Source organism: Centropristis striata, chromosome 9 (genome assembly GCF_030273125.1).
Source record: "Centropristis striata isolate RG_2023a ecotype Rhode Island chromosome 9, C.striata_1.0, whole genome shotgun sequence".
Classification (NCBI taxonomy): domain Eukaryota; kingdom Metazoa; phylum Chordata; class Actinopteri; order Perciformes; family Serranidae; genus Centropristis; species Centropristis striata.
In genome coordinates this window covers 28904619-28929798 of record NC_081525.1, presented here as the reverse complement: position 1 = coordinate 28929798, position 25180 = coordinate 28904619, and the positions used below count along the sequence as shown (strand labels likewise).

The 25180-nt window shown below is 39.0% G+C and overlaps 1 protein-coding gene across 1 annotated transcript; it reads left to right on the top strand.

Moving 5' to 3' along the window:
- Positions 1 to 11247: 11247 nt before the first annotated feature.
- LOC131978029 (intestinal-type alkaline phosphatase-like) lies at positions 11248 to 24638 on the top strand. The gene is made up of 11 exons (XM_059341527.1): positions 11248 to 11350; positions 12027 to 12152; positions 15190 to 15305; positions 17767 to 17941; positions 18894 to 19066; positions 20091 to 20225; positions 20335 to 20410; positions 21673 to 21807; positions 22626 to 22817; positions 23056 to 23172; positions 24364 to 24638. The coding sequence occupies exons 1-11, from the start codon at positions 11257 to 11259 to the stop codon at positions 24636 to 24638; spliced, it is 1614 nt and encodes a 537-aa protein (XP_059197510.1). The 5' UTR covers positions 11248 to 11256.
- Positions 24639 to 25180: the final 542 nt, after the last annotated feature.

Genomic DNA, 25180 nt, shown 5'->3' with positions numbered 1-25180 from the left:
CGGACTATATGACACAATGTCACATGCATGTAGGAATGTAAGTTTCAAGCCCAACAAAGAAATCTGTATAACACACACTCAGTTAATAACATTTATAATTATATAAGTTATTGGTCTGTCTGCACCAACACAGTGGAAGAAATGCATACCGCCAGTCTGCTGGCTAATTTACTGTATATATCATATTACATTCACTTTAATATAGTTTGACTGAGAGTAATCTGAAAGTGTTATTCCAGATGTCTTTTAACAAGTTTTAGTCGTATGACCTACATGCCTCTGTCTAATATAATCATTCCATTTAAAAACAATGCTTCTACTTCAAAGCTTTATTGCATTTCATGCATTTCAAGTTCAGCATCTTTTGGATGCCTGGCTTCATTAACTCCAACACTTTCCACCATGGATAAACATCTTGCAAAGCTAGTTTTTAACTTCTTGGAATCCAGTTGAGTTGCATCACTTCATCCCCTTTAATACTTGTCAGTTTATTGTCAATCTCAGCACCTGTCGGCTATTGGTCGAACAGCGATCTGGCTTCTAGGGGTAATAGCCATTAGTTATGGGCTTCCGGTGGATATCCGGATAAAACATATTCAGCCATTCTCTCTCTTTCGTGTGCTGATTACTGTTTACAGTGTAAACCAGTTTGAAGTTTTTTATTTTGCACAATAATAAGACAAAATAATAGGATAAAGAGATAACAACAAAAGGAAGGTGCAAGGTAGCGGCAAGAAACCCAAAAGGGCTTATACAGGGCCCCTTCCTATATAAAAAATTCACAAGTTAAATTAAAAACACGTAGTTATGAAATGGAAATAAAAAGAAATAACGACACATAAAATGAAGCAAAATTACAATAATATTATTGTAATTACAATAATAATATTGTAGAAATGTCTGTGCGTCTGTATGTGTGTGTGTGTGTGTGTGTGTGTGTGTGCATGCGTGCCTGTGTATGAGTGTGTGTGCTACTTAGTGACCTGAGCAATCAGAGCAGCTAAACTAAACTGCTCTTGTATGTGTTCAGAAAGGAAAACTGTATGGAACTATTAAACTGATCATTCCAGAGTATTGTACCTCTGTATTTTAAGGAAAATTTCCCAAAGGTAGTACGATAGTGAGGCAGGTGAAATCTTGTCAGTTGTCTAGTATTGTACTTATGTAATTGTGAGTCTTTATGAATGAAGATACTTTAAAAAAAAGAAATCATTGTCAGACTGGCTGATGATGATGGGTTCCTAGACCAGTGCTTTATGCCTCTGGCATTACTGGCATGCAACCAAAGCCCACTCAAGCATGACTGGTACTTGGAATACAAACACACTACAAACAGGAACCAGAATGCCAAAATATAATCTTGTTGCCTACAGATTCTGAATTTTTATGCACATATCTGTTTTTAAAGATTAGTTTATTGTAAGTGTCGCACTTTTTTGGATTTCTGAAGAAATTAGGCCTTTTTTCCAGAAGCTGATTGGTTAGCAGGGGTGTTTTACACATTTTGTTTACCAAGGTGATCCAAGGTAGCTTAGTTAAAGGTGAGCTAACCGAAGTTAGCTGGCTAAACTGCTTTGTGATTCCAGCCCCAGTCACATTTTTAGAATTCAAAACACAAAACACTAATTGCTCATTTTGCAAATTCGATTTAAACCCTTTATCTTTGTAGGTAAATATCTCAAATTTATATCGTCACAAAAATGGATTGAGCCTCTAAGCAGAGCCTTATTGGTAGCTGCTGACAGGCTGTTTCACAAACTGCATTTCTGTGCATATCATAAAAAGTTCCCTGACAAAGATAAGACTGTGGTAAAACATTCCTCAGTTGCTATGCTGCTGCTGTTTTCCTTTCATCCTCACCTGAGCCTCACTCCTGCAATGTTTTCGTCCATTTTTCACTCTGTTAAGGTCTTCTATTTTCTACTTTGAAATCAACAACAAAGCAACAAGGACGTTGTATCTGTGTTGATGTAATGTCCAATATACCAGTGAATCTCAATTAAAAAAAACCCTCTGTTCAACATCTTGACCGTCAAACACCTTCTTAGTATTAAAAATGGCATAAATAGACATTAATATGGTTTATGTCTTCCCTTTTCCCCTGCAGCCTTTGTGAGTCACTAAATAATTGAAAGAGGGATTATTTGTTGTTCTTATGATGGCAATACAAACAAATCACAACATTAAAAAATTTGATTGATGGGAACAAGTGTCACAATGACTTACTGCCATTTAGTTTCTGGGAATTGTTCTTGAATAATGTCAGATTTAAAAGCAGAGCATGCAATTTCCAAAAACAACATTGGTACTGCAAGATCTTGGCAGACATAAATTATTCCCAAGGAACAACAAGACCTTAATCAGTTACACAACTATTATGACGATATAGATGAGAAGAGATCACATGTTTACATTGTTTATTGTTTATTGTTTATTGGATCCCCATTAGTTGTCACCATGGTGACAACTATTCTTCCTGGGATCCCTAAAAAGCAAGACACATAACAGTAAGATTCACATGCATCATGCATACACAGTACAAGTATATACATAGATAGTAAAAGCACCTACACATATATACTCACACATATACACAGACACATTCAGAGATCAGTTCATTAAGAGCTGTCTCTGTACAAGTTTAAACAAAAAAATATATATAAATAAGGCATTCTGCAGCTTTACAGATATCAGTCAACTGAATTTTACCTAATTTCTTTACTCAAAACCGCTTTTTTCAATTCCCTTCTAAATCCTGATTTCTTACACTTAAGGATGAAGCAGTATGGAAGTCCATTCCAGTATACAATAGCTCTGTACAATACAGTTCTTTTCAGTGCATTTGTCCTAGGTCTAGGTAGTCTGAAACGACAGCTTAAGGCCTGTCTGGTATCATAATCATGTGTGATCTTGGTAGGTACTAATAGAGAAAACAGGCTGCTGGGTTTACGCAAAGTACAAATATTATTCAAATACAAAATAAGACTGCAAGCCAATCTCTCCTCTACTTTCATCCAGGAGAGTTTATCATGCATAGCATTTACATTATTCCTAATAGAACAGTGAAGTGCAAGTCGTGCAGCTCTATTCTGAGCGAGCTGGAGTTTAGCAAGTTCTTTTTTTTAAGGTGCCAGACCATATTGCAGGGCAGTAGTCAAGGTGGGACAAGACTAATGATTGAATAACAAGCTTGATTGTTGTGTCAGTTAAAAAACATGCACATTTTCTAATGTTTGAAATACTTTTACTCATTTTACTAACTATATTCTTTATATGTATAGACCAAGATAATGTTTCATTGTTGATCAAGAAGTGCAACTGCAATCAATAAAACAGTCAAATATTAGAAACAGAAGGATCATGATGACATTTGGTTTCCCTTCCTTGAGGGAATTCATGAACTTCTCCAACTGAGAAGAAGCATCATGGCCCTCGTAGACCAAGGTCAACTCATTGCAAAATAGCTTTAATAAAGTTTTGGTCATGTGTTTTGAGCAAAGTTGAAAACAAAAGATTGAAACAATCTGTACTCCACTGGGGCGCTCCACAGTCAATTAAATTTAAAATATATTTACTTGTTTGCCAGCTCTTGCTCTCATTCAGATTCCTTATTCACGTCTTCGTGCCACAAACACACGTCAAAGACGTGGCTTCAAACAGCGGCCTCACACTAAGTACTCTGGTGGTGCCTTAAACTTTTTTCCCAGCTTGGGTGTTGTTGTCAACCCAACAAGCATCTGGAGAATTGGGCTGGGGGGCAGCAGGATGTTTAGGTATGGAGGACATTTTCCCATGTGTTCTTGGGGAAGACGTTTACATCAATACTGCAGCAATTTACATTTTTTGATCTGAAAGAGGCAGAACTAAGAGTCTACAGATCCTAGTGGCTTTGTAAGGGTATATACTTTACAACAGTGCTTCAAGTTATATGCCAAACATCTGATGTTGTGTTCATACCAAATGTGAAGCAATTTTTTTGCATTACACATGCAAGTTCGTCCACTGGACCATATTTGTGTTCATTCAGTGACTTAAGGCGTTTTCACACCTGAAAGTCCGAACCAAGGTCCGTGTTCTGTTACATTGTATACATTTGGTCCTGTTGGTTTTGGTTTCACACTGCAAAAGGAATAACGGACTTTCCAAGACAATTCTACTGGACACGTCATCTCCGTCACGTCATGATGAGCCTCCTCATCATGCGAAAACTGTATCGCCGTCGAGAAAACGGCTCGCAATCCTGCAAGTTATGGCAAAGTCTTTTCCGGAGAGAAGGTGAGTGTGGGAATCTAATTACTGAAGACTTCTCTCCATTTTCTCTCGTCATCAGCCAAAGTTGTCCAATTTGCAAACTCTTTTATGTCTTTTTTTTTTGCTCTTGCACAATCTCTTCTTTTGCTATTTATTGACAGATTCAGTCAATCAATCATTCAGACTTTATTTGTATGGCACTTTTCATACAAGTGGAATGTAACACAAAGTGCCTCACATAAAAAAGGAAATAAATAAATAATAATAATAGTAATAAAACATAGAAACAAACAAACACCCTCTGCCCATCCCCAACCCTCCACCCCTGAACCTCCATCCCATTAAAAACAAAGCACAAAAGATTAGCCTACAGCTATACATTACACTGCCATCTTCTGACGAAAGCAATTTTATGATTAGGTTGTTGTTTTTTTCGCTCTAAACAAGTTGATGGAATCATCCCTAATTCGCATTTTCTTTTATGCCACAATTCTAAATTTCACTTTGTGCAGTCCATCCAGTGATTGTGTTAAAGAAAATATCAGAGGATCCTACGTTATCAGGCTTCATCAGTCTCCAGATAAAGTGACATCTTTTGCTGGGATCATCAGGAGAGTAGCACCTAAAGAAGAAACAGAAAACAATCATACATAAAGCAGACAAGAATAACACTGATGCATCTATGTTGCCTCATTTATTCTGGATGAGTGAAGGTTGAGACCTTTTCACGAAACATTTGTTTTGTAACTTGGTAGCTTGTTTATCTGTTGTGAAAATGCACCAGAGACAAAGATAAAGGTCACTGCAGGCTGTTGCAGTGCATACAGGTCATTGATGAAGCTGAAAGTTTACTTAAAACCCACAGAATAACACATTTCTACATGGGTGGTCCAGTGTGGTCATCAAGAAAGTCAACCCTGTGCCTTATTGGTAATCTCTGCATGAGTGTGCCTAAACTGTAAATGTTAATGAATACCACCAAACCAGCTGAATGAAAGAAGCAGTCCATCTCACAGCAGTTCTTCTTACACTGCTAACAGGCTCTGTCTGGTCAGCACCTGGCGGACACTGAGGACACTGCGGAGGATGTTTTTGGACAGAGGCCTGCCTAGGAAAATAAACCCAAGTCTGACCTCAAGCGCCAGTCGCGGAGTCTCCCGACCTCACCACCTGACACAATGTTCCTCCCACAAGCACGAGCATCACGCCTGGGTGGCCATGTAGGAAAAGGGAACTCTCTTTGGCTCCCTTTCAGAAGTAAAAACAAAAGCTGTGAGGAAGAAGAGCGAGATTTCACACAGTTCCACCACACTGAATTATTAACATTCATCTTCTTGGCCTTCATTTACTTTGAATCAGAATAAAAACTTTTGGGAATCTTTTTTGCGCAGTTTTTTTTTTGCTATCTATCTCTTGTCTTTTCTGCCTGGTCTTCTCCAAGGTCTTACCAGGTGAGGCAAAGAGCAGCTGGAATTGATTTGTTTTGAATGATCCGTCTGTATGCAGTAGGAGTATGGTTGTTCTCCCTCACCCCCACTTTCCTCCTACCTTCCTCCCTTCAGGCTTTCTCTCTCTCCCTTTCCTGAATCTTTCTGTGCATGTTTGATGGCTTCTGTAATGAGGGCTCTTTGATGTGGAGGGGGATCTGGGGTAAGCAGAGTGCTTAGTTGAGTGGGAGGCGAGGAATGCGAGGCAGGTACACCGCGGTTGTGTGTGTTGATTAAAACTCTTGTTTTTCTCCCGTCAGACCACGCTTCGACCATCCTGAATACGAATGCATCTCCCTGGATTTCCACAGATTCTGTCTTCCTGCGTAATCCCTCTTTTCAGTCAACACTTAGCTCATTAGCACAAGTTTACTTTCACATGCCTGCCTTTGTAATATACAGCATCTACACGCTTGTTTATTTCCCAGCATTCTTTAAACCCTTTGTCCCACATTGACTCCTCTGAAACCAATTCAGACATTTCCAGCAGCAAACTACAAAGCCCTAAGTTGTGCAAGCTGCTGACAGACATGTGTCCACAAAGGACAGAGAGAGGAAAACACTTTGATTTGATGCTTTGTGGAGGAAGAAGATGGGCAGCGTGGGGAGGGAAACGCTCTCTGATTTGATGGATATATCTGACGCAAAAAAGGTGAGAGCTGCTGGTGGTGCAGATATGTGTGTGTGTTTGTGTGTGTGTGTGTGTGTGTCCAAATAAGTGTGTTTCCCCCTGCTCCTCTGCCTCAAACAAAAGATGCATGCCAAGGATACAAAATGGTAGTGGTGGAAGGAAAAAAACTTTAATTTCCCATCAGTCATTTCTTATTTCTCTGGATACCTTGGAGGTGAGAAACCTCCCCGCCATTGTTGCAGAAGGAAGGAGATTGTATTGTTCAGCTTTTGGAGAGAGGAGGCACAAGGAGAGGAAAAAGTGTTGGGAAAAGATAAATAAGTGGGGTAGTGGAAGAGGTTTTAAGGCTCAGAAGCAACATGATCATGATGATAACCTTACTTCTCCTCACTGGATGCGGCCGTGCAGGTGAGTCATTATTTTGTATTTGTGATGTTTCCTAGAGATCTAGAAAAAGGTTAGCAAACCAACAACCATCAGCAAATATTTGATGTGGTTACTGGGAAACCATGAAAGCATTTTTTTCCTGACATGATGTCAAATCCAATATACTCTTCAATGCACACAGTAAAACTGAAGCTATAAGCTGGAAGTTTACTGCAGTTTACTTTTTTCCATGTCATAACTTTTAGGTCTGAAGTCAGACATAACAAACCATGAACAATTATAACGCATCACACAGAGGCAGGCATGTTTTGCACGCACACACACCACACACACACACACACACACACATACACACACTGTTTCTCATACACATGGAGACTTCTTTTTAATCTCTCATGCTCACATGTTCTCTACTTCTTGCTTCTCTTTAATTTACTCTCTCACCATGTCACACACACACACACACACACACACACACACACACACACACATACTTCATTAGGATAAACTCTGTATTCCTTTATGAGCCCAATTAAAAACTTAGAGGGGCCACTTCTCAAAGCTGTCAGACTGTTTGATGTTGAGGTACCAATCTCTTGCCGTAGCTGCTGTGAGCCGTCTTGAGTCAGGACGTGGGGCTCTCTGCACTTCTCTTGTAATTGTCCCCCAATTGAGTTGCATGCCAGCAGTAAAATCTTTTATGACTGGCTGTCCAACTGTTCTGAGACAGGATCGCAGTCACCAGCGCTTGACATAAAAAGGGCTTACATCATTTATGGTACCTCTTTAAATTGATCTAGATATATTCTTCATCTGTCTTATGGATGTCACTCTACAAATGTGTGTGTGTGTGTGTGTGTGTGTGTGTGTGTGTGTGTGTGTGTGTGTGTGTGAGGGAAGGAGGAGGGGTCATATTTGTAACGAGGCCAAAATAGATCACAGGCATCATTGCAGACTTAGTTTAATTGTTCCAGCAGTGCTGTCTCTGTTTTTATTCTCTTTAAGATCTGGCAGTCTGTCTGTCTCCTCTGTCTTTTTCTTTCCCTGCTGCTTGTCTGACTCCCTCCCTTTCTTTAAGATACCATCTCAAGCATCTACTTTGCCATCAATATTCTTGGCCCAATCGCTCTCTCTTTCTCATATCTTTGTCATATCTTGAAAATGCCTTTTAAAAGGCATTTTTAAAAAGCCAGGGAAAGAGTATTACGCTGTTTCTTTGAAATTGCGGTTGTGTGGCCTGGCACCACCCACATGTATATCCTCTCTTTGACAACCTGAACCTAAACATTTCCCTCCATGAGTTGTAATCTAGACGCAAAAATCTGGCCAACTACTGTAATTTACAGAATCTATAGGTTAAAAGGGCCTGGCAGATGGAAGGGAAGCAGAGGGGTGTTTAACATTACTTTTAGGGTCTGACTCAGGATCCAGATGCTGGAGCGATGGAGTGCTTGTGTGTCAAGAGGTATTTGTGTGACTATAAACCACTGTATATTTCCATATGCTTTAAAAAGACCTACTGTAGGTGACCTGCTTCCATGGTAACCCCTTAGGGTCTTCTTCATAAGAACTCCCAAGGGATTTGGATGTTCTTTCATTTTGTGAGGATTTTTTAAAGCTTCTTATATTATTCTCATGCTTTCTTTCAGTCGGTGGACATTAGGTAGCTGCACAAGTCCAAGGATGTTGCGTTTATTGTCCACCGGAACGATCAATTCCTCCATTTCTATGTTTTTTGTAGCATTTTTCCTCTATTTGATAATGAGCACAGATTCATTTGATTCCTTACACACCAGAATGCCAAATACCAGTTCATCAGGGGATGATTGAAGGATAGATTTTCACAAAAGAATTTCCAATCCTTCCGAAGAACTTGTAGTCACTAGAGCTGGTCTGTTGCTCCTCAATGTCTTATACTGTGGTCAGAAAGAAAGAAAGTTAGAACTTTGAACTTAGAGTCAAGAAATGTAATACAATGACCTGCACCAGTATCATGCACAGCCTCTTTCACCATTCCGTGGTGTCTCTTTTCTTTCATGAGATTATTATTTAGTGTGATTTGAATTAAACAAGATAGAATCACCCAAGATAAGCACTTTCATCTCACAGGAACCTTGCGGGTTCGAATCCGGCCTCTCTTTGATGAGTTTGCATGTTCTACCCGTGTCAGCATGGGTTCTCCCCGGGTCCTACAGATTCCACAGTCCAAAAACATGCAGCTTAGGTTTAACAGGTGACTCTAAATTGTCCGTAGGAGTGAATGAGAGCTTGAATGTTTTGTGTCTGTATCTGTCCAGGGTGTACCCCACCAATCGCCTAATGTCAGCTGGGATTGGCTCCAGCCCCCCCTGACCCGAGGTTGGATAATCTGTAAAGAATTATGAATGAATGAATCAAACAAACTCTCAACAGAGCAGACAACAGCAAAAAAACATACAAATGCAAGAGTTAGTATCAGTACTCATTATAGATTATGATTATTCTTAACCAGGTTGGATTATGTTGAGACTCATGAACAGGTGCTTTTTTATGGGTTGGATAGAACAGGAAATCAGTTTGAACATACCACATGATGAAGAGAAGCCCCCCACTGTACTGTTTCCTCTGCTCTTCTCAATAGTGTACACAAGTCACCATCTGCTACACTATAAATATCTCATTTTCACTTGCTCTCCATCAGAGACCACGGGAGGGAATTCTTATATGTATAGCAATGTGGCAATATATATATAGCAATCATTCGAGCATGCACCGTGTGATTTATTTCAATGGATTCTGGTTATTACTAGTCATGGCTACTTCGCTTCAGGGAATAAAAACATGATATATTTTTGCAGGGAGGTTAGATGTCAACCCTTTGGAGGTGGGTAGGTGGTACAAATGTAAACAAGTGCATGTCCTTTAAGATATATAGTAGATCAAGTTAGAAATATGCATAACCTCTAAATATAAGATCAATAATATGGGTTTCATTTTCGATATTGGTTAGATAAAAAAATGATTTTGTTACTGAATATTTGTATACATTAGCATTGGATTTCATGAACTTTGCTTTGTTTACATTAGTCTTCTAAATTCCCAGGAGTTTACCGCCTTCCCACGATCATTACAGCTTGCCATATAATCAGCCAACAAAAGCCAGTAAGCACTTTGGTGGATGGATGATCCACGCTGAGACTGAAAACAGCCACCAGGTGTTTACACTTGTTTTTCAGGAAGCTAATTTGACTTTCCCAACATAAGATAGACTTTCTCTCAGGGGCAAACCCATAACAAATGGACAGACAGACATGCCTCCACAAGATCTGCTGCTCTTCCACACTGCCGCTGGTATTTCCAGTTCATGTGGTGTGGGCCGCATCATGTGAGGCCTCTTTACCCAGATTGCTGCTATGATTTTATTGCAGTCTTGATTAGGCACATGTGACTAACTGCAAACCCCTGTTGGCAATGGGTGAGTGGTTGGCAGAAAGCAGAGGTCTTCCAGAGCTCTGAATTGTAACAAGATTCAGCCTCGCGGGTTCACGAGACGAGACCCGTTCCTCGGGAATTTGATTCTTCTGGCCGTGTGGAACAAAGTTGGCCCAACTCACTTCATTTCACACATTAACTGTTGTGTTTGCGAAGAGGAGAGACATTTTCATTCTGCAGGCGGTCTCCACTACCTCACGGAAGAAAAATGCTAACCCCGCTTCACTTCCCACAGAAAAAAGTGCCAAGACAACTTGGTGAGAGAGGGAAAATATCGGGGTCTTTTAAATGCAAAAATTCAGAGGGGGAAATGGAAACACGACCATTTTCCTGACATGAAAAGCAGAGCACATCAAGACTCTATCATGATATTTTTCAAGAATAGCTTGGACCTCGTTCCCTTTCTTCCCTTGGACTGTTTTTCCAGGGGATGGGGGGAAAGAAATGGAAAAAGACACAGTTATGATTTGTATCATGATGGATGCCAACACAAATTGGGTAGCCATTTTTTTCTCTCCCTGTGAAAGGCTGCTGCAGAAAAAGCCCCATTATACATTTACCACATCAAAGGGCCATTCAAATTTCTATCATACATGCTTTAGAGTGGGGGAGCCAGGGAAGAGAGGGAGACCTAAATAAGAGTAACCTTTTTAAAACAATAAAATGGGGGTGGTGCATTTTCAGGAATCAAAGTGAGTAGAGGGGCTGTGATGCTCCAGCGCTCTTGTGTGGTCTCTCTCTCTCTCTCTCTCTCTCTCTCTCTCTCTCTCTCTCTCTCTCTCTCTCTCTCTCTCTCCCCTGGCTCTTCCTCCTTCACTCACAGTTTCTCTTCCCACTTTTGTGGCTCTAAGCCTATGAGCTGGCGTGGGCCCTTCCTTACTACACACCCAGCGGGGCTTTAAAAAGGCAGGGCCGGAGGTCTTAGCAGCCACACACACTCTCTGCCTGTGCCTCCTCTGGTCTCCTTGTGCTGCTGTGAAAACCCGGCTGTGTCAACCTCTCCAGCCTCCAGGTCGCTCCGGATTAGAGATGCAGACGCCACATCGCAGGGCCCCCAATCTCCTGCTCATCCTTCTGGGCCCCATACTGTTGGCTGTGGGCCGGGCCGCTATGGAGAGCCAAGGTGAGGAGACGACAGACTTATTATTGCTGCCTGCGGTGGGATATTAGTAGCACTTTGTGGGCAGACAAATGGACGCGCAGAGGGACTCAAGCAGGTAACCTCAGCCTGGGAAAATGTTTGGGGACAGACTTGTGCTTGAGAACTTCAGCTGTTCGTGAGCACAAACTTAGGTGTGTAGGTGTAATAGATGCACAAAGTGTGTGAGAGTATATTTTTACCTGTGTCTACCTGTTTATGTAAAATGAGGGATGGGCTGTTTGTCTTTCCGCTGTTTTGCCGTGTGGCCGGAGGAATGTTCCTGTTTGACTTTCTTCTCTCAGAGGGCATGAACGGACAGAAACCAAAGTGTCTTCTTGGCTGTTTTTGTCATTTTGACACCTCTTGAGAAACCTCCGCTCTTGTCTAACCCAAGGCCAAATATAATTCAAAGTGTCAGAAAGAGGCAGAGAGAGATGCATGACTGTGCTGGCACCCACAGACACACTTGAAGCTTATCCGTACTGAAGCTTTACTATTCTAGGCAGGCAAACACCACACACCCACACATACTAAGCAGTCAATATCACACACATACCTGATTCTCTACCTGCAAAATCTCTGTGATCCCCCCATATTGATCCAAGCTCCCCATACACACATCTCACTCTTCATCTATGTGTGTTTTTCCTCGGAGCAGCGCTGTATGAACTTGAGAGGGAACCAGCTTATTGGGATGCTCAGGCCAGGGCAACACTGGATGCTGCGCTGAAACTCCGCCCTCGGGACCACCAGGCCAAGAACCTCATCCTGTTCCTCGGAGACGGTAGGCCGTTCTATCATTAATCACTGACTTTGTTGTGATTGAAGTCTGAAAATGTCACGACTTTCAGCCTCATTGTGCAATGCAAAATAATCCTCAAGTATGTTCAGTTATAGTGTGTTTGCAGAGCTCAGGAACGATTGAAGGAAAGTGTTTGGGACAACAGACTGTGAGTGAGTGGCAGTGCAGGGGTGTGTTTGGATTTGAGAGGGCTGATGAGCAAGTGGTTATAAAACCTTGGACAGCTTTAGTCATTGTTCAAATGCTAAAAATGGATTACGTATACGTGGACTTGACCAGAAATCTCTTGGAGTTGTGTGAGCAATGACTGAAGTGGAAAGAGTTCACATCTCATCTCCAACTAACAGCCAACCCTGCTTCCCTTTAATTGAAGAAAGGGATTTTTCTCCAACCTTAACCAAGTAGTTTTAGTTGCCGAAACTTAAAAAATGCCCTGACTGATATGTCTATGTTAAAAATGGATCAAAGACAAAGTGAAATTTAGCAGTTCCATTTGACTTTACGAAGACATTTGGATTACATCCACGCAAAAAAAAAAATGTTAAAAATGCATAACTTTTGCTACATATCGCCTTTCGTCTGCACTAATCTTGTGTTTCCAAACCTGGAAACTGGAAAAAAACGTTTTGAACACCCATATAATCAGTCATGACCTGCAATTTTAGCTAGGTCCATATACATTTTGTGATCTCTTCCTCTCATGGGGACCTCTTTCTCATTGCCACGGCTACCTCCAGTGTTTTACATGCCCCCAACGCATGTATTTGCTCCTCTGTATTTGCTATGGAACACCTCCAAATCTATGTTTTCTGTCGCCTTTACTGCCTTAAACTCATAAGTTACTTCAGCTACAGTTCGAACTCCTCACTGGTCCAAGGAGATAAATCTCTGGTTTGACTTTGTGCCATTACTGTTCTTCCTGTGTCATATTTTCTGTATTTTTATTGGCATAACACCACAGAGTAATGTAGACATTGCTGCAGCATGCCCAGTGTATGTGAATGCTCATGTGATGTGTGTTTTTCAGAGATTTTTTCTGATACAGTAAAATGTTTTTTTGTGGACAGAGATCATTTTCATTTAAGAAAGAAAACGGATTACTGTGGATGTAGCCTTTGAGTCTTTCAGCCCATTGTTTTGGTTAGTAAAGTTAGGAACCAGCTTGTGAACAGAGTGGAACATTTTGTAGCTACATAGCCAGATATTTCATTCTAAGCCCAGAGGGGAAGTGAATATTGGGCTTGGAGGTGGCAAGATACAAGCTCCAAAAGATTGTCAATGTTGTTGTATATTATCTTTTTGAACTTTGCATTGTGTGACTGCATTTTCTTTCTCACAAAACGTTTGCAAAGCTTTTTTTTGTTAGGTTTTTTTATATTGTGAATTGTTTACATCCATGTGTTGTTACTAGCATCCTCCCCCTTTGTTGCCTTTGTTAACATATTTGCATTTGCTGGCACCAGGAACTGGCAATCAGCTGAAAACTGTGAAACCAACTGCAGGGTGTGAGTCACACCACCCGTGAGCTTTGACAACTGTGTCCTCATGGGTGCATGATTCAAAGAAAATGAGGTCCTACGCATAAAACATTGCACCATGATGTTATTACCAAAAACCTCACAGGGTGTCTTTAAAGTGACAGGAGTTGGCTGTTTGTCTTAAGATCCACTCCTGACACGTTACATGTCTTTGCAGTGTAGTCTGGCTTTCACTAAATGTATTCTTTACCAACGGAACACGTAATCGTCAGTCGAGGAAACTTTCCATCTGGATCAGATTTGATTGGAACATTTTTCATATTAATTGTCACTGGTGTGGTATATTTACAGCTGGTGAGGCATGAAAGGATTTTTTTTGTATGGGGAGCCGTTTAAAGGCACAGAGATTTAAAAGTGTTTTTCCTGTTAACTACTTGAATATCTGCTTTAAATCAAACCTGCTTCGTCACATTTCTGGGTGGTCGAGGCTGAGTTTTCTCTGTGCATCCTTCCAGTAATGCCCAGCCCAAAGCATGTTCTCAGTTTTATGGCTGTGATGTTGAAGGGAGAGTTAAGTGCATCACTGTAACATGGACTACATAAAGTATAGTTTTCAAAGTCCGGGGTGAAATCCAATAGTGGACCACAGGAAGAGATTAAACAGGTCCCTTAATTATTTTAAGAAAATCAAAAGGCAATGCAAGTGTTTTGTGTCACATATGCCAAATAGTGACATAGCAGCATTTTAAGTATGTTTATATTTCATATGTTCTACTAATAGTGGTCTGAATACTTGCCTGGAAGAGTCAGAGTTGGTCTGTGTGAGGATTTTGTTTAAAATGTGGTTCTCCTAGAAAACCACTGCCTTGAATGCCCCTGTCCATTTGTGGATTCAGTTGATTTTAATGGCCTCTTTATGTTTGTTTAGAGAACTACTGAATCATTTTTTCCTTCAATCCAACAAATATAGTCTGGGCTTTTCAAACAAACACATTTTAATATTTTTGGTTTGGATTTTTGTTCACAAACTGGAGCGAGGACAGTATTCCGGTCGAAACAACCTCACCTTTTACTTACGTGAATACATTCAGATTAGAGATTTCTTAATCATTGTTTCTTTGATATAATAATAATAATAATAATAATAATAATAATAATAATAATAATAATGCATTTTATTTGATAGGGCACCTTTCAAGGCACTCAAGGCTGCCTTAGATCATGGATAAAACAATGCAGAACATCATACAATTTGTTAAATAAAAATTAAAATAAGATTAGAAATACATTAAAACCAAATACAATAGGATACATCATAGAAAACATTTACAAATACATTATAATAAAGGAGGGGGGTTGGTGCAGAGGATCAGGTGGAGTGAGCAAGTCTGAACAGGTATGTCTTGAGTTGTGATTTGAACTGATTGAGAGAATATGTCATTCAATATGTCAGTTGAGTGAGATAGTGAAGCTAAAAAAAAAATAGATAGACGTACCATATCAGTGACCTGTACCTGTACCTGTAAATCATTGTCTCCCAGGGATGGGTGTGTCCACGGTGTCGGCAGCTCGAATCCTGCGAGGTCAGATGGAGGGCAGATCAGGGGAGGAGACAATGCTGGCCATGGACACCTTCCCATACGTGGCCTTGTCAAAGGTGACAGCACGACCCTGTTGACCCACAGCAATAACCAAAGTGTGCACTACAATAAGATTTCTAACTTGAAAGAGTCTTTAGTGTTTTATTATGCATGTTCAGTTGTGTTTTATGAATTATTTAGTATTTCTCAGAAAGAGAGCTTATTTATATTCAGCTTCATTCACTATATGCATACACTGTAAAAAAAAAAAAATCTGTAGATTTTACAGTGAAAAACTGCTAAACCATGACAGTAGAAGACCGTAAAATGAAAAATGAGTTAATTCAGTTTCAGTAACAATAAAACACCGTAAATGTATATATCAGACAAAACAGTATCTTTTACAGTTTAAAAAAAACAAAAACATTACTCCACTGTAAAATACACTGGTACAAATATACAGTAATATATAACAAGCCATCACTGTAATTTTTGCATTTATCTTTTGTAAAAAATACTTTTTCTAACTGTTAAATGTACTAAACACTTGTCTCTAACAAAAATATACTGTAATATTTATAGGTAAAATCTTTAATATATGCAGCATTTATAAAGTATTTTCTTGTCAATTATATGGCCAAACAGCGTTCCTTTTGATGGAAAAACGTTTTATTTATATGGTAAAAAATGGAATAAAATGGCAATCTTAAATGTGAAATCAACTGTGCAATTATAATTTTACCGTGATATTAAAACAATTCTACCATATTTATTATAGTAAAGTTCTGGCAACCACAGCTGAAGTTTTTTTTTACCGTAAAACCAACCGGGTTTTTTTACAGTATAATTTAAGGCGTAACCAGATTTTTTACTTATTTTCTCTCCACAATATTTTTTTTGATAGTTGGTTGGGAAATAAATATACACATTTATCATTTAACAGTAAACACCTATCTATGTTCCTCTCCGGATTATCTTTCATTATACATGGTCGCCCATACAGTTGGAATAAAATCATTTTTTACCTCTTTCCATGAAATGATTGTGACAATGAGATTGAATCTTGACAGAAACAATGTATATCTTCTCAAAACTGTATTTATCAATCTCTTCACAACGAAAATGAAAACACAGTTAACAGAGAATTGTGTCTGATAACAACATTATTCCAACTTCATGGGCGATAGTGTATCTTTCCATTGCTATTTTTACTACTAAATCTACTAAAAAACATTTGATTTAAATAAGAAGATTTGTACGTTTGAATGGGAAAAGGTACAGTCACAATGGCAAAGTAGTAATTTACTAACTTTTCACATAGGTGCTTCTCAAGACGCTTTACAGCTGAGAAATTGAAAGAGGCCAAAGTTACACTGTTTTACTATGTCTCTGCACTCTGTGGCCTCTGAATATCACACACACACACACACACACACTATCAACACTGATATCAGTGGATTGATTTAAATGATGAGCCCTGCTCTGTGTACTTGGTATCAGTGTGACACATGGAGAGATAAAAAAGAGTGAGTTAACATAGTAACTTAGTGTATGACTGTGTGTCCATTTTTCACATGCTTTGTTCTCTTAACATGTCAAATCTTGCCTCATACCATCCAGCTCCAACTTAAGTATTCAAACCTTTGTTTGAAGACGGTTTAAAGGGATTTAGCTAAAAACAGTACTTTAGTTTAAATTACTGACATTGTGGTAGAAACGGTAAAAACTCATTCAAAGTCAGATGGAAGATGGATTCAGCTTCATGACCAAGTATAATCCTTAAATTATTGTAACTGAAGTATGAGTCTGAGTGTTCAGTATGTTTAGTGGCTCTGTGGTCTAACCCAGTGGTTCTCAAATGGGGGTACGTGTACCCCTGGGGGTACGTGAAGGCACTCCAGGGGGTACGTGAGATTTTAAAATATACATTTAAAAAGTAGCATTCATACAGAAATCCTTTAAAAATTACAATTTAATAAATATTTTAGGAAAATAGAAGTATAAGTTCATAAAATGAATTTTATATTCAGTAGGCTATTCAATGTCATTCTCCTTAAAGCCCAGAGTCTCCCCCATACCAGGATGGTTGGACCCAACCTGTCATATGCCACCTGGCATCACCTGTCAATCACTTGAAAACTCAAAGATGGAGTCGTGGTTGAAGCGTAGCAGTTATAGTTTTAAATGGTTATATGCTCACTGTTTTTACTACATTAGTCACTACATTTTAGTGGTGAGAAGTGTTTGCAATAAATTTAGTCATGGATTATTTACATTTAGTATGTTTAAAATAGGTTTTTTTCCAAATGTTTGAATTTTGTATGTGTTTATCAGTTCCAAAGTTTAATAAATCAGACACTGATGGCTTGTTTTTAAGTCTTTTTTTTTTTCAACCAAAAATGCTTTGCCCTGGTTAGGGGGTACTTGGCTGAAAAAATATTTTACAGGTGGTACATCACTGAAAAAAGGTTGAGAACCACTGCTCTAACCTATATACAGTATGCTTATTTCCTGCCCTTTCTTTTTTCTGCTCCACAGACCTACAGTGTGGACAAGCAGGTAGCAGACAGCGCTAGCACGGCTACAGCCTACCACTGTGGGGTGAAGGCCAACGCCAAGACATTGGGGCTCAGCGCTAACGCTGTGGCCTACGAGTGCAACACCACCTTTGGGAATGAGGTGTACTCAGTACTACGGCGTGCTAAAGCACAAGGTAAACACGCTAAGTAGGTTGGGTGCACCGCATGTAATCGAAAGGTCAACTGGTATAAATTGCATTCTCATCTCAAGATATGCAATGGCAATATAAAATATAATAGGAGGAATAAAACAATAATCTGATAAGCCAGATGTCCAGAATACATCTAATTAAAATGTCATTTGACATTCACCTGCATTGACTCCTGTATCATTGGTGTGCAATGTTTGAAGGCATTTTTATGATTCATGTGTGGGTGTCTGTACTTGAAAAAAAAAATGATAGTCATAAATCTGTTGGAACAAGATCTACTGTTTGAATCGTGTTTTCTATATATGTTATTTGGCCCCTCGATAGTTTTTATGCTTGTTTGTGTCGTTATGTCAGTGCACTACATGTGCCATGGATATAGTAGTAACAGATACATGGAAAGCTTATTTTATTTTATAAATAAATAATTTATAAGGTGCTGGAGTTTAAAGCCATAAAGTTTTAACTGTACAAAGTTTCCAGGAGGTAGTACTTTGTTGTAAAGATAAAGGTTGGCGCCAAAAAAGCTTTCCAAGTTTTCCAAGTTTAAGATAATTGCTAATTAGACCAGTAAACTTTAAACAATAAATGTAAAGAGCAGTGATTTCAATTTCTCACTGATTTATTGCTGTAGTAACATGCTTTTCTTTGTGTGTGGAATGTGTTGTACAGTTGACTGAAACCTCTCTGAACCCCTACGCTGGGCTGCATTACTTAAGACTGTGGCTACACCCAATAAGAACTGAGTCAGGATCATTATTTTTCAGCAGAGCAGGATGTCCAAGAACATTTTGGAAAAGCAAATGTCCAGTGTGCACAATTTAGATTCCTCTGTCATTTGTTTTTGGTTAATTTGCATTCATGTCACAGAATACTGCAACTTTTACATTGTGTCTGATTGTCCTCTGATTTGGGTGTGTTTGTCTGTGTTGTCCAGGTAAATCTGTTGGTGTAGTGACCACCACTCGTGTCCAGCATGCCTCCCCAGCTGCTGCCTACGCCCACTCAGTCAGCCGCAGTTGGTACAGTGATGCAGATCTTCCTTTCAGTGCACGCCGACAGGGCTGTGTGGACATCGCAACCCAAATGGTCACCAATGTTGACATTGATGTATGTAAGAGCAATTCTGCTTGCCACATTGATTTTTTTAATACATACAAATTTTTTCATCTTGATCCTCAGGACTCATAGAGTATTACCAGTTGTTAAAACACCAGCACAACCTGAACGTGTTGTAGTTTTCTTTCTTTCTTTTCTGCACATTTTGCATATAATTTGCACTCCGCACACACTTCACTTAATTTGCACTATGTTGTATATAGTATATTGTGTATTGAATATTGTTAAATTTCTTTTTATATTAGATTGTTTATTTTTTATCTTTATCTAAAAGGGAAATAATTTTGTGTGCAATTTTTGTGGTCAGCTGTAACAAAGAAATTTCCCCACTGTGGGATTAATAAAGTGGAATCTAATCTAATCTAATATAAAAGTACATTTACTCAAGTACTGTACCTAAGTACAATTAGGAGGTACTTTTCTTGAATATTTCCACATATGCAACTTTATACTTTTTTTACTCCACTACATCTAGCTACCAACTTTAGAAAAATATATGATACATTTAAAATTATGACGCATGTTAATAAATGAAACCTAATAAATGTATTAAGTAGTAAAATTGGTAAACAGTGAAATGCTGTATACATAAATGCATCTATAATAGTAGTGCAATAATATATTTGAAATATATGAAACAATGTGAGAGGGTCCATTCTGCATAACGAGTAACTTATTTTTGATACTTTAAGTACATTTTGATGCTAATACTGTTGTACTTTTACTGAAGCTAATACTGTTGTACTTTTACTGAAGGCAATTTTGAATTCATCACTTTAACTTGTAGTGGAGTAATTCTGCAGTGTGGTATTAGTACTTTTACTTAAGTAAGGGATCTGAATACTTCTTCCACAACTTGGTATTACTGGTGAATGTAGTTAAACACCTGGTAGATTAAAAAAATGCAGTTCTTAGAAAATGGTCATCTTTTGTTTGGGCTGTATAATTCCTCATTAAAATGACCAACATAGGTTACTAAATATTATAAACCTATTCTGTCTGGTGTCTCTTTAAGGTGATCCTGGGTGGAGGGAGGATGTACATGACACCAAAAGGCACCCCAGATCCCGAGTACCCTACCTCCAACTCCCGTAAAGGGGACCGCAAAGACAAGAGGAACCTCATTGACGTGTGGCTGAAGGCTAAACCGGTAGGATTATTGAACATCTCTTTTTGGATATTTTCCTTATACTTTTAGAGATGAGTCACAGAAAAATAGATGAGTCACTGATTCAAGTGTCCTGTGGTTTGTTTTTCAGAACAAGAAGTCACACTATGTTTGGCACAGGAAGGAGTTTGATGAGATAAATGTGAAAGCTACTGACAGACTCATGGGTGGGTACAGATGTGTTAACACAGGTATCAAGCTGAGCTTACTACACTATATAAAACACACTGACAACATGCACAAGGCACACAAGGCTGTTAAACAAGCAGGAAAACCTTTGACATGCACGCACGCACACGCACACACACACACACACACACATTCTTGTACTTCTATCTTTGTGAGGGCCCAAATTGGATAAGTGAATTCCCTATCAAGGTTATAATAGTTTTGGATTTTTCATTAGTTTTAGTTTTAATTGGGTTGTGATTTTTTGTTTTCAAAATCAGTTAGTTTGCCTTTATTTCCCTTGTCTTATCCATCTTCATTATGTATGGAAAAGTTGACAAAGACGAAAACAAAAGACATTTTCACTATAATTTTAGTTAGTTTTGTAACCACATGATAAAGTTTGTATACATTTGATAATTTTTTTTCAATTCTAGTTTTTGTTATTTTGTTTCGTTTTCGTTAACTTTAATAACCTTGTTTCCTAGACCCTAACCCTAATACATGGTTACCTTTACATAAACCTAATTGTAACCTGAACCCTTAAACAAAGTCTGAAATCTCAAAAAAGCCTTTAAGAAGTGAGGACCAGCCGAAATGTCCTCACTTTGCAAAAATGTCCTCACCCTGTTGGTTAAAAACTCACTATGTAGGAAGTACAAGAACACACACACACACACACACACACACACACACTCAATGCACTACTCGAACTTCTTATCTAGGTTACGAAACCTTTTCAGTGACTCAGAAAAAAGATCATTCCAGTAACATCAGCTTTCATCTTTACAACCATGTAAAGCAGTTACACTGATACACTATAAATTCAGTTAGCTGGAATTATCGCTACAGAGATAAAGACCAAAGGGCTTGTTCCTTGCTATGATGATACATATGAAAGTGATACAGATGCAAGATAATTGTTATCCACAGTTGTATTGCTTTCATGTGCATGTGTTGCAAATAGGTGTGTGTGTGTGTAAACTTCTATAAAAGAGCTCTTTCATGTTTACTTAATGGCAGTAATTAAGGATTATTTTTATTATGAGCAAAATTGGAGCATGTTGCTTGTCTGAGCATTTTGAATGTTGAATCAGAACTACTGCTTTTCAAAATAGAAATAATATACACAGTCATTTGTGATCTATTTATGATTTGTGATCCTGAAAGCAGCTTGGATTTTAACTGTGAAGTTCAGATTAAATTATTTTAATTCTACTGTGCCTTCATAATATTCTTCGCCTCTTTTCGGTGGTTCCAGGTCTGTTTGAGCCAAAGGACATGAGATTTGAGGTTTTCCGGAACAGCACACGTGACCCCTCCATTGTGGAGATGACAGAGAAGGCCATACAAATCCTCAGCAAGAATCCCAAAGGATACTTCCTGTTTGTGGAAGATGAGTACTATACCAACAGTCCTCTAACGTCAATTACCATCCAACATGAAATAAAGAATCATGCAGAATTATGGACATATTGGTGACTTTATGACTTTTATGAGGCCTGATTTATAACCTGATGTAAATGTAGAGAATGTATGCTTTCTGGGAAAAAATGATATTTCAGATTGATCAGTCTGTGGCACCTTCTTTTAAACAGTCAAAGACAAAATCTACTGCTACCTGCTCGTGCTACAATGAGTCTAGTGGAGGTGAAGTTGAAGTTTGAAGTTTTTTTTATTTTGCACAATAATAAGACAAAAGAAAAGGATAAAGAGATAACAACAAAAGGAGCTTATACAGGGCCCCTTCCTATATTAAAATTCACAAGTTAAATTAAAAACAAGTAATTACGAAATAGAAAAATAGAACAAAAAAATAATGACACATAAAAATTAAGCAAAATTATAATAATATTAAAAGTAAAATAAAACAAAAGTGTAGAAATGTGTGTGTGTGTGTGTGTGTGTGTGTGCATGCATGCGTGTCTGCCTGTGTATGAGTGTGTGTGCTACTTAGTGACCTGAGCAATCAGAGCAGCAACTAAACTGCTCTTGTATGTACTCAGAGAGGAAAACTATTAAAATGATCATTCCAGAGTATTGTACATTTGTATTTTAAGGAAAACCAAGGGTTGTACAATAATGAGGAGAGTGTTATCTTGTTAATTAATCTTGTTAATTGTCTAGTGTTGTACTTATGTAATTGTGAGTTGACACGGTGTAGTAGATGTTTTGGGTCAGGTCTAATTTACTTGTTTTGTACTGTTCTGTTACGAGGGAGAATAGATCATGGCCACCATGACGGCATTGCCAAACTGGCACTGACAGAAGCTGTGATGTTCGACCGAGCCATTCACCGTGCTGCACAGCTGACCAGGGAATCCGATACACTCACTGTGGTCACTGCTGACCACTCCCACGTCTTCACCTTTGGTGGTAACACACCTCGAGGAAATCCCATTTTTGGTAGGGTTCAAAACACAAAGAAAAAGAAGTAGATGTATATTCAGATGTAAACCATATGTCGTCAATTGTAGAAATAGCCTCGAATGACCAGTTTCTTGAGGTGATTGCATAATATTTCAGATTGTGGTTATGTAACTTGCAAGTTGAAAGCCTCAAATTTTGTCTCATAAAATACATGTGCATCTCCTTACTTGTTTTCCCTCTAAGTGAAAAGATACCACCATTTTTTGTCATTCAGGTCTGGCACCAAAGAAAGCTGATGACAAAATGCCTTTCACCAGCATCCTGTATGCCAACGGCCCTGGCTATGTCCATATAAATGGAACCAGAGGGAACATCACAATGGTGGATTACTGTAAGCACAAACTAATGTCTTTCATATGTGGCACTGGTCTGTGCTGATGTGTGTACAGACAGCGTGAAGTGATGTGGTTGTGGCTGACTCATGCCTGTGTTTTTCTCTGGAAAGCTAAGATGAATTATGATGTTTATGGCATCCACTGTGCTGTCGTCTGTTCTGTTCTGTTCTCTGCGTAAGCCCTACAGTGTCCATGTACTCAGAAAAGGCTATTTGTGTTTCTTTGTGGAACACTGGACAGCAATGACCCGGTTCCTCCTCCTCTTGTTCTGCATCATTCGCTTTAATCATTGCATGAGTGTGTATACTTGAAGGTGGAAATACTTCCACCCAGGGATGAATTACCTTTTTTTAAAACCCCCAATTTTGTCTTTTTGAATGGACTGACTTCACTTTATGTTTTTGGAAGTGCACACTCACGTCATTTGGCCCCTTAACTAAACATGGAATTACAAGTGAGGGATTCATTTCTAAAACGTAATGTATCCATCTGGAGAAATATGAAGTGCTGTAAAAGTCAGTAACTGTATTCTGATGAAGGCTGCCAGGCTTTTGCAACCTTTATAAAGAGAACTAGAGGTATGATATGCCAAAGATGATAAGGCTTTACAACAGATGTTTGCCAGAATCCAAAATCATGGAAAAGGGCCCTTTATCTGGACTACATTCAGTTTACATCACAGCTTCAAGGACCCTTTTGTATCCTATTTGTTTTCCAGTTTTGTATTTTTGTTTTTGGTTGAGGAAAAACATTTTTGAATCAAGGCCAGGCAATAAATGTAATTTCATCAAAAAGACTCAAATTACCTTTTGGGTTTGAAAATGTTGCAATTACACTTAATTAGCTGAATTACAGAACATTTGCAGAAGCCATTTAATGGGCAGCAGCCACAAAAACATCTATGAGGTGAATGTAATCTTGATGCTATGCAAAGGTGCTCTCTGGAGTGGGTGACATTGGATTAACAAAACAAAGGGAATCCTGTGATGTGAGCAAACAGGGTTATTTATGATGTCTCAGTAAATAGTCTGGGTTGTGGGTGACACAGTCACAGTGCAGAATGAAGTTAATCTGGACTGACATCATGGCTTATTTATGGTGACATAGCCTATAAAAACGTCTGTTTTGTGTAAACAGTTCAAGCAGCGAGGCTAAAACAGTGTTTTGTAACACTCATTTCTCTGCAGACGATGAGGAGTACATGCAGCAGGCTGCCGTCCCGTTGGATGCTGAGACGCACGGCGGGGAGGATGTAGCCATCTACGCCAAAGGCCCAATGGCTCACCTGTTCCATGGGGTGAAAGAGCAGAACTATGTAGCGCACGTCATGGCCTACGCTGCCTGTTTAGAGCCCTATACGAACTGCCCCCCTCACCCCCACAGCCACACCTCCAGCGGGTGTGTGCACGCAACATCAAGCCTCCTGTTTGGCCTGCTCACTCTCCTCTGGCTACTCAGATGACCCGCAAAACACACACACATCACCACACACCTACACAAATACATCATATGCATGCAGCAATTCAGACACCTAATGCACTAAACATGCACACACAATCATTGTATGTACACAGGCTGGCCAGTCAGAACACAGGGATAACATATAGTACTGTATGCGTTAACATATATACTCACATACATCTTAATCACACAGTGTGCATGCACAATCGCATGAGCTTGTAACCTGGAGTGCATCCAAATGCTAGCTTACACATGCATGTAGTAGCTCTTATTCAAATGCAAACTAACAAACAGGAAGGCATTGCAGGCTAGAACATAAACAAATATGCAAACAATATTTCACACGCAACTGCTGCCATTGTAGAGCCATCTGCATTTACTTCACAAGGACTATCTCAGACTGGTATTTGCATCATGACTACTAACTTGCACTAACTAGTTATTTTATTAGTTAGTTAGATTTATTTTCCTTGTGTTGTTTTCCAAAGTTAATTTCACACTAGCAATCTGCTCACTCAGAGTTATTAAACATTTGCTTTAATG

Excerpts from the sequence above, each read along its gene's own strand:
- LOC131978029 (XM_059341527.1), top strand. The coding sequence starts at position 11,257 with ATGCAGACGCCACATCGCAGGGCCCCCAATCTCCTGCTCATCCTTCTG. Across the intron at positions 19,067-20,090 it reads TCACCAATGTTGACATTGAT|GTGATCCTGGGTGGAGGGAG; the intron begins GTATGTAAGAGC and ends TGTCTCTTTAAG. Across the intron at positions 20,226-20,334 it reads TGTGGCTGAAGGCTAAACCG|AACAAGAAGTCACACTATGT; the intron begins GTAGGATTATTG and ends TTTGTTTTTCAG.